Below are 10,253 nucleotides of genomic sequence, written 5' to 3' on the forward strand. Positions count from 1 at the left end.
TTTTTTTTTACCTCAGTGTGGAGATGGTCATGTCCCCATAGCAGGAACATGAGTCATCCACGAACGCTGCTGCTGCATGCTGAATGCCCAGGCATACAGAGCAGCGATCGCGACCATCAGATGACGACAGAAATCGACCGCATCCAGAAGAACACGGGCGAACCGTCTTTAAAAAGACGTGCCGCGTGTAGCTCTTTTACAGAGAGGAGGAAATTCACTCTTTCAGCGCTGAGGCGACCAGGGAGAAGCGCAAAGTCTGGCAGACCACTGCACAGATCGCAGGCAATGCAGAAACTCGCTGGGTACCGCCGTCACACCAACACTGAAGAGGACGCTCGTCTCGAAGAGTCTTGTAATAGCTTTCAGGAGTGAAGAGGTTCTCTTGGCTCCGAAGCGAAAACATACTGCGGTTGCGTTCACTTCCTCCTTTTATACTCACGGAGTAGGGCGGAGTACGCTATGCAAATTTCCGCAGCCCCAAGGCATTGCATGCCATTGGCTCGTGTTTAAATACTCGAAGAGGATTGGCTTTCTATGCGAAACCCCCAATCTCCGTCACTTCTGACGTAACTCGAAGTGACTACGAAAGGGAACCTTGAGTTTGAGTATAAAAGCTGTGTGGAGGGGGCAGACTGTGTGCCACTCTCACCACAGCGTTACTTCTGTGTGTCAGACTGAACCTTCTTGCAAGAATAAAGTACTTCTTATTTTTCCATTAATCTGACTCTGAGTGTCTCTTACGCAGTGATGATGTTGGAAAGGATTTTTGCCGCAACAGATATTAGTTAAACAATAAGACAAACAATAAAACAGTATGGCTACATGTTCACATATACATACATTTTTTTTAATGTTATATAGGAATACATTAATTTCTGTATTGTTTATCTAGGTAAACAGCTTTCTATCCAGGGCAGCTCTTGTCACAAAGTACATGACAAAGGCAGGTTGGTATGACACAATACAAACCATACGCTATGATGAGGTATTTCTGACTTCTAAAATGTAATTTTCATGTTATCCTTGCACTAAAGTAATTTTTGTGTTTGGTCATGTCTAACTGCAATGGTCTTTCTCATGTAAATTGATCCAATCATGCATGCATATTTTTTTGTAATCAGGGAAAGAGAATAATATGCTTACGCAACAGGCCATGGGGTGGAACAGAAAAAAGACAGAAAACCTTCATAAAGTCTTAGCCTGCAGATACATCAAAGTAAGGACATTTCCCAATGGTCCTTTTGCCTGACACAACATACATTTTAACAACAAACTGCAGAGCTGGCGTCTATCCATCTGTAATAAGCTCATTCATCTATTAATTTATAAACTGTAGGTTATGGAATTTCAATTTGATCTCGGTATTGTCTGAAAGCTTGTATGGTATTTTTTATTTTTGTGTGATTTAAAGATTTCCGAGAAGGTAAAGCTTGAAGTTGCCAGCTTCAGTGATTTCCGCCAGAAGAATGACATCACTGAACAAACAGCACAGCAGTGGGTGTGTGATGTTCAGCAGTGGGCAGTCACAGGTAAATCACATCTGTTAATTAGTTTGTTCAAATATTAACTACTTAAGGTGATCAGACATTTTTAAATTAAACAATTTCTGAAATAATTGTGTTTCCTATTAAGAGCCAGGGAGCACAGCAGAACAGGGAGCAACAGAGGATCTCAGGGTTGAGATAGAGAGCATCATAGTGGCTCTGCTACGCAAGAAGCATGGTTGGTTGACTGATATTCAAATGGCACATTGCAAACAAACAAAAACAGTTTTCCTGATAGTTTTCTTATTTCGTTTTGCAGATAGCAACCAGACAAGACAGAGAAAAAGAAGAAAAATAGGACAATTAAAAAAAAAAATGAAACAAAAGATCCAGCTGTACAATGCTATTGCAGAAGATAAAATTGATGAGGAGTTGGGTTCAAATTCGACAGAGGACTACATCCTGCCTTGGGAGAGACGTGAGGATGGTGTGGTGGTAGTCCTGACATGTTCTTGAAAATGTATACCTGTCTGTATACGATATTGCAAAATCTCCCTCCCCCCCTCTCTCTCTCTCTCTCTCTCTCTCTCTCTCTCTCTCTCTCATATGTTTTGGTTTATAACTTAATCATAAATACTAAATCACTTTTCATATTTCCATCTATTCCCACTACCTAAAGGTCACTCCTTCAGGTTAAAACGGTCTCTTTTTGACCAAATTATGCTAATTAGACGCCTTGAGGAGGAGCAGAGCATCCTGGTTAAGGAGATGTCTCAGCACATCACATCTCTCCATAAGGAGATAAAGGGAGTGGAGAAGCTGAAAGAGAACATCAGAATGGGCTGTAAGTCAAATTTGGATTTTTTTTTCCTCACTAACATATGTATAGTCCCTTTTCCATTGAATGGTATTGGTTCCACTCACCTCAACATGACTCTACTTGGTTTGGTTTTAAATTTTTGGTTTAATTTTCTACTGCATAAAAGTACCATTTCATGGAACCGGTTGCTATAGTGATACTGAAGTGAACTATCTTTGCATCACCATTTTGTAAAAGTTTGTAACAGCAATCACTACAGCAGAACAGATAAAATCAACAGTATTCTGAAATCATCGCAATACAGACATGTTTTTGGGGAGCAATATTTACTCTATCGGCTGTCCTGTCTCTCTAACTCTAAGCTGCTGTTGAGGACCTGCTCAGAACGTTAACATGATGCTAGCAATAACAATGACCACAGAGCTATCTGCACATCATTGTTGGAACTTCAACAGAGGTGGAACCAAAAGTGCTTGGTACCAGAGTCAAGTGGATCTGGTACCAGTCAGTGGAAAAGAGCCTGGGTTCTCCCAAGGTTTTTTCTCCATCCAATCTGATGGAGTTTGGTTCCTTGCCACTGTCGCCTTGCTTTTGGCTTGCTTTGAGCTTGCTCAGTTGGGGTTATTTAGTGTTTAGCAATGTTAGTGATCTGTGTTGTGCTACTTACATGTTATCACTTTGAAGCTGCTTTGATACAATCTGTATTGTGAAAAGCGCTATATAAATAAATGTGACTTGACTTGACTTGACAAGTTTTATTGTTTTCTATATTAGTTGTACGACTCTGCTCCACCCTCACACTTTGTTTAGCCCCCCCCCCCCCCCCATAAAAAAAATACAATGCATTATATTTTGAACAGAAATTAACAATCGCAAAAAAAAAAATTGTTTGAGCAAAGAAAAAAAACGATTCTGTGCTCAATAAATGTATTTGCTATTAGCCATATGCACGTGCAATAATAACCCCTCTCACTCTGTTTACAGGTGCTCTCTCAAACTTATTCTCTGCACTCCTGTCAAGTCCCTCTCTCTCTCTCAATCTCTTAATTCTGTGCGCGCTCAACTCTTGACATGCTCGCTCAACGTGCAAGAGCGTTACAAGTGTGCCACAAAATCAACCAATCGTAAAATTAAAGGTAAATTGTGATTGGCTATTACAGCGCAGTCTCATCCCAAGACGTCATATAACTGATGTCTTGGGACGTCTTTTGACCATACGTGAATATCCGCCTTTTTAGGGTACCCTTAAACATCGGTTAGATGACGTTATCGGATCCTAAACCTACCCCGTCACCTAACCGACGTTAAAGGTAAAGCGTCAGTTGTATGTCGTCCCAGGATCGTCATATAACCGACGTTTAAGGGTACCCTATAAAGGCGGATATTGAAGTATGGTAAAAAGACGTCCCAAGATGTCAGTTATATGACTTCTTGGGATGAGACTGTGTAGGACTATTACACTGTAGTCAGTTACCAGACGGGCTTTGGTTCTACTAGCGATTTGATTGGAGACAGCCAATCACAATTGACCTTTAATTTTCCGATTGGTTAATTTTGCGGCACACTTGTAACGCTGTTGCAAGTTGAGCAAGCGTGTGTGTCAAGAGTTGAGCACGAGAGAGAGAGAGAGGGACTTGACAGGAGTGCAGAGAATAAGTTTGAGAGAGCACCTGTAAACTGTGTGAGAGGGGTTATTATTGCACATTAATATGGATAATAGCAAATACATTTATTGAGCACAGAATCGTTTTTTTCTTTGCTCAAACTAATTTGTTTTTCAAAATATAGTTAATTTCTGTTCAAAATATAGTTCTCTGTGCTCAAAACTTAAAATTACTCGCTCAGGATTGAGGCACACAAATGACGCTATCCCCAGCTTCTGCAAACCCCCATCCCTCCCTGACTGCACTTTATACCTCCAATTTATGCAAAGTATAGGATGTTAAACATACAATTTCAATGAATTTGAGTTCAATTGAATTTGAATTTGAGAACAAGTAACATTTTTATGTCATATGTGGTTCTACATGCTATAATTTTTGAACAATATTAGTAATTCCCATGTTTATGTATGTGTAATAAAGTTCAGTTAGGGGTGAAGAAGGAGACAGGATCAGCGAATAGAGGAGCTTGTGTGTTTTTATTTTTTTGATATCTCTTCCCACGGCGCCTCAGCGCTCTTCACAAACACAACTCAGAAATAAAACAAACAGCAAATCATAAAACTCTTTCCCGCTGTATACAGCTTTTTCAAGTCTCTCGGACACAGTCTCTTCCCGCTGCTCAGACTGCCACACAAGCTCCCAGGTCTCTCTCTCTCTCCTCTCTCCCAGTCTGCGGCCTTTACGGTCTCCCCGCTCCAATCACTGCAAATAGACACAGCTGTTCATCATTTGCACTTGACCGACTTACTCTCCGCGCAGCTCATTGACTCGTCTCTCACTACAGACGCCGCGAAAACCACGCCCCCCTACCACATACCCCCACCGCCCGACTCAGGCCGGGGAACCGTCCGGCCTGCAGCCTCCCCCCTCCCTCCTGGAGAGGAAGTCGGCCACCGCCATCTGCGTCCCCGGCCTGTGGACCACCTGAAACTTAAAAGGTTGTAACGCCAAATACCACCGGGTGATCCGCGCGTTGGTATCTTTCATGCGGTGGAGCCATTGGAGGGGCGCGTGGTCCGAACACAGGGTGAACTCCCGGCCCAGGAGGTAGTAGCGGAGGGTGAGGACAGCCCACCGTATGGCCAAACACTCCTTCTCAATGGTGCTGTACATCGTCTCTCTCTTCGAAAGCTTCCGACTGATGTACAGCACCGGCCGTTCCTCCCCCCCCACCTCCTGGGACAGGACCGCGCCCAAACCCCTGTCCGACGCGTCCGTCTGTAGGATGAAAGGGAGAGAAAAGTCAGGAGCATGCAAAAGCGGGCCGCCGCACAGAGCAGCCTTTATCTGGGTAAAAGCCCGCTGGCACTGCTCCGTCCACTGAATCGTATCTGGAGCCCCCTTTTTAGTTAGGTCAGTCAGCGGGCTAGCGAGGTCCGAATAGTTAGGTACAAACCGTCTATAATATCCCGCTAGCCCCAGGAACTGCCTAACCTCCTTTTTGGTCTTCGGACTTGGACAGGTTGCAACTGCAGCTGTCTTATCAATTTGGGGACGCACCTGTCCATGTCCCAAGTGGAACCCCAGATACTTTACTTCCACCCGCCCAATTGCACACTTCTTCGGGTTGGCCGTGAGCCCAGCTCTTCTCAGCATTTTCAGGACAGCACGCAAATACTGCATATGACGCTGCCAATCATTACTATAGATGATGATGTCATCCAAGTAAGCAGCGGCATATGCAGCATGCGGCCGGAGAATTCTGTCCATCAAACGCTGAAAAGTCGCCGGTGCCCCGAACAACCCGAACGGAAGCGTGACAAATTGGTGTAATCCAAACGGCGTGGTAAAAGCTGTTTTTTCTTTGGACATTGGAGATAAGGGGATCTGCCAATATCCCTTTGTTAAATCCAGTGTCGAATAAAATCGAGCGGAACCAAGCCGATCAAGCAATTCGTCAATCCTCGGCATTGGATAAGCATCAAACTTAGACACCGCTTTCTCCTTTCTATAATCCACACAGAACCGAACCGAGCCGTCAGGTTTCAGGACTAAAACTATCGGGCTTGCCCAGTCACTGTTGGATTCTTCTATTACCCCCAGGTCCAGCATTGTCTCTAATTCGTCCTGAACCACTTTTTTTGTGTTCCGGTAAACGATACGGGCGGCAACGTACTACGGCCCCCGGATCAGTCTCAACGTGGTGCTGAATGAGATTCGTTCGGCCAGGTAGGGGCGAGAACACATCCGCAAACTCTGCTTGTAAATTCTTAATGTCAGTGAGCTGCGAGGGTGAGAGGTGGTCGCCAGAGGGAGCCAGAGCGAAGGAATGGTGTTTGATATTCGCTTCTGGCCCGAGGTCCTCCTCTCCACCTACCACCGTCGCCAGCATCACTGCCTCAGCCTCAACCCATTTTTTAAGCAGGTTGAGGTGGTAAATCTGACGTCCCCCGCCCCTATCTGTTCGCACTACCTCATAGTTGAGATCCCCAACCCGCCGTGTGACCTCAAAGGGCCCTTGCCACTTTGCGAGTAATTTCGAACTGGACGTGGGAAGTAATACAAGGACCTTATCTCCCGGTGCAAATTGACGAAGTCTAGCCCCCCTATTATATTGCTGCCTCTGTCTGTCCTGGGCCTGTAACAAATTCTCCAAAGATAGCCGCCCCAAAGTGTGAAGTTTCGTTCTCAGGTCCAGGACATACTGAATTTCGTTTTTGCTAGCGGATGGTCCGTCCTCCCAAGTCTCCTTCAGTACATCCAACACCCCACGGGGTTGACGACCGAAAAGAAGCTCGAAAGGGGAAAACCCCGTGGAGGCTTGGGGGACCTCGCGTATAGCAAACAACAGGGGTTCTAGCCACTTATCCCAATTTTTGGCGTCTTCGTGAACGAACTTACGAATCATGGCTTTTAACGTCCGATTAAACCGTTCGACCAGACCATCCGTTTGTGGGTGATAGACGCTGGTGCGAATCGATTTAATGCCTAACAACTCGTAAAGTTCGCGTATTGTCTTTGACATAAACGCCGTGCCCTGATCGGTGAGGATCTCTTTCGGGACCCCCACCCGGGAGATTAATGAAAACAGCGCGCTTGCGACACTCTTAGCTGAGATATTGCGAAGCGGAACTGCCTCCGGGTATCGTGTTGCGTAGTCCACTAAGACTAACGCAAAACGATGCCCTCGTGCTGATCGTTCTAATGGCCCGATGAGGTCCATGCCAATTCGCTCGAAGGGGACCTGCATCAGTGGAAGGGGGCACAAGGGTGCTTTTGGAGTGGCCGGTGGATTAACCAACTGACATTCGCGACAAGACGCGCACCACCTGCGCACGTTCTCGTGAATGCCCGGCCAAAAGAATCGGGCCATGAGACGGTTTAGTGTCGCCGTTTGCCCTAAATGACCGGCCATCGGATTACAGTGAGCCGCCTGGAAAAGCATTTCCCGACGGCTCTTTGGTACCAATAACTGGGTTGTATCCTCATTTGTCTGGGCGTCTCGGGCCACCCGATACAACCTATCTTTAATTATGCAAAAATAGGGGTAAGAGAGCGGTTGGTGCGGGTGGAGCAGCCGTCCGTCGATGGACTGGACCTTATCAAACGCATGTTTGAGCGTCTCATCCTGGGACTGCTCCAAGGGAAAATAATCGCGCTCAGAGAGAATATTTCCCTCTGACGCGCTCTGTTCCCCCGCCGCAGTGCCCAGAGGTCCCGGTACAGTGTCTCCCACCTGCACCATCGCTGTCTTCCCCCGCTGCTTTTTCCCCCGAGCGGCACCCGCACATAAAAATTTCAACAAATTCGTAAAGCCCGGCCAATCCGTACCCAAAATTAGCGGATGCCGGAGGTGCGGGTTAACTGCCACCTCCACACTATGCTTTTGACCCCTGAATAAAATTTTTACCGGCATTAAGGGATAACTCACCACGACCCCGTGCACACACCGTACCTTAACCATGCGGCTGTTATCCAATGCCCCAGATCGAATCAGGCTTTGATGAATCGAGGTTTGGTTACATCCTGAATCCACCAAAGCCTGATAAGTACCCCCCTTGATACTCACGGGTATCTGGTACAAGCCAGCTTGATCGGGGGCGGCCCTTGGCGCGTCGGGGACCCGGACCAGCGTCCCCACCTCCATCACCGGACAGCGATCAATAAAGTGGCCCGGATCCCCACAGCGCCAACAGGCCGGCCCGGGCTTTCCCGCTGTCCCAGCGGCGGGAAGTGGGGCAAGGGATTGGTGTGGGGAGAGCGCAACGACCGGAGCCGGGGAGGGGAATTCCCCGCCAGGTGTCCCCCCCTCCGTCATCCTCCCGGCCGACGGGGAGTCCCTCTGGCCGCCGGATCTCCATCGCGGCGCGAGCCTGGGCGCCGGCCCACCCCGAGACCTGGGAGAAGGGATAGTTTTTCCAGAGGGGGACGAGAGAGAGACTGGGGAGGGGGAGAAAAAAGAGTGGGAGAGAGAGGCAGATGGGAGGGGTTCGCCGACCCCCGAGCACGCCACCATGTGATCTTCCGCCAGTTGGATGGCCTGGTCCAGCAACGTCGGACGGTGGCACTGGACCCATTGAGCTGTTTTCTTGGGAAGTTTCGTGATGAACTGCTCCAGAACCACCAGGTCGACGATTGTCCCGACGTCCCTTCCCTCGGCCACCAGCCATTTACGGCAGGAGTCCCGGAGCTGTTGCGCCATCACGAAGGGCCGACCGGCCTCCTCCAGAGTCAGGGAACGGAACCGCTGACGATGTTGTTCCGCCGACCGGCCGACCCGCTGCAGAATGGCGCGCCGTAGATCTTGGTAGACCAGGAGACTGGCAGTTGGTGGGCGGCGAGCTGCGACTACCCTGATAGGAGTGGGATGAGTCGCAGCGGCCAGTCTGTTTTGGGCCACCCCCGGGCCTCCGCTGTCCTCTCGAACAGGTCCAGGAACGCCTCCGGTTCATCCTGGGGACCCATCCTTGACACCGAGAGTGCCGTGGCCGATGTTGTAGCGGGGGTGGCCGCAGCCCCCTGGTCGAAACAGCTCCGGAACAACTCGCGGTCCTCCTGCTGTCCTTGAAGCAGCGCCTGGAAGCGCTGCTTGTGTTCTTCCTTAAAGGACAGCAGGGCTTGATGTTGTTCCCTCTGCATGGCCGCGAGTGATTGAATAATCTCCGTAAACGGCGAACCTGACGGGCTCGACATGGCGACGGCAGTCTCCTTCTTCCCGGGTTTTCGGCACCAGTGTAATAAAGTTCAGTTAGGGGTGAAGAAGGAGACAGGATCGGCGAATAGAGGAGCTTGTGTGTTTTTATTTTTTTGATATCTCTTCCCACGGCGCCTCAGCGCTCTTCACAAACACAACTCAGAAATAAAACAAACAGCAAATCATAAAACTCTTTCCCGCTGTATACAGCTTTTTCAAGTCTCTCGGACACAGTCTCTTCCCGCTGCTCAGACTGCCACACAAGCTCCCAGGTCTCTCTCTCTCTCCTCTCTCCCAGTCTGCGGCCTTTACGGTCTCCCCGCTCCAATCACTGCAAATAGACACAGCTGTTCATCATTTGCACTTGACCGACTTACTCTCCGCGCAGCTCATTGACTCGTCTCTCACTACAGACGCCGCGAAAACCACGCCCCCCTACCACAGTATGTTACAGATTTTGGTGACTTGTCAGAGGATGCTGCAGCTGGTTTCAAAAGTGTCCTCATGCGGAGGTCTTATGCACTGGAGAGTTTATGCCAACAAGCTGTGAGCACGGATAGTGCTATAGTTGATGACCTCCAGATACAGGACACAGAATGCAGAGCGGACACTGATGACGAATATAACCTTAGTAGTCCAGAGTCAGAAGAAGATTAGAAAGGAGACCACTCTGTTTTGTTTTTAAAATCTGCTGATCCTTTCTTTTTCAACTTCAACAATTTCCAGCTTGTCTTCAACAACCTCCAGCAAGCAATAATTTATCGCTGCAGAATGACCAGACTCTGGCTACCTTTTATTAGCAGTCTAACCCCCAAGCTATCAGACATGTGTTACGTCCCTGGTATGTCTAGGGATAGGACGAACAAAATAAATATTTATTCCAGGTGGGAGAACCAAGGATGACCCAAAACATGTGTCAGATTCACGCATTTATTTCAAACAAGAAGGAAATAAACTCCCATCTAAAAGACAGGAGGGGTGTCATAAATTCATTAATATAGCATTCAAAAATGAGGTATGCAACACAACAAACAGTCCCCACGACTCTCCACCGCGTTAAAGCACGCTCGGGAAAACCCCACCGCCGGCCGCTCACCCCGCCGACTTCCAGCTGCTTCACCAAGGTAACCGGACGCACGGTGTGAAGTGGA

At 48.1% G+C, this 10,253-nt stretch overlaps 2 protein-coding genes across 2 annotated transcripts; one reads left to right on the forward strand and one right to left on the reverse strand.

The window, feature by feature from the left end:
• The first annotated feature begins 597 nt into the window (after window positions 1-597).
• On the forward strand, window positions 598-9,877 carry LOC148970953 (uncharacterized). Its single transcript, XM_089122889.1, has 7 exons — window positions 598-947; window positions 1,122-1,216; window positions 1,412-1,529; window positions 1,633-1,722; window positions 1,804-1,971; window positions 2,164-2,328; window positions 9,557-9,877. Exons 1-7 carry the CDS (start codon window positions 935-937, stop codon window positions 9,757-9,759), a joined length of 852 nt encoding a protein of 283 aa, XP_088979015.1. The 5' UTR covers window positions 598-934; the 3' UTR covers window positions 9,760-9,877.
• Window positions 4,478-8,726, reverse strand: LOC148970954 (uncharacterized). The gene is made up of 2 exons (XM_089122890.1): window positions 7,978-8,726; window positions 4,478-4,670 (listed from the first exon to the last, which is right to left on the reverse strand). The coding sequence occupies exons 1-2, from the start codon at window positions 8,608-8,610 to the stop codon at window positions 4,668-4,670; spliced, it is 636 nt and encodes a 211-aa protein (XP_088979016.1). The 5' UTR covers window positions 8,611-8,726; the 3' UTR covers window positions 4,478-4,667.
• Window positions 9,878-10,253: the final 376 nt, after the last annotated feature.

This window comes from Pimephales promelas, chromosome 18 (genome assembly GCF_988280905.1).
Source record: "Pimephales promelas chromosome 18, fPimPro1.hap1.1, whole genome shotgun sequence".
Taxonomy (NCBI): Eukaryota; Metazoa; Chordata; class Actinopteri; order Cypriniformes; family Leuciscidae; genus Pimephales; species Pimephales promelas.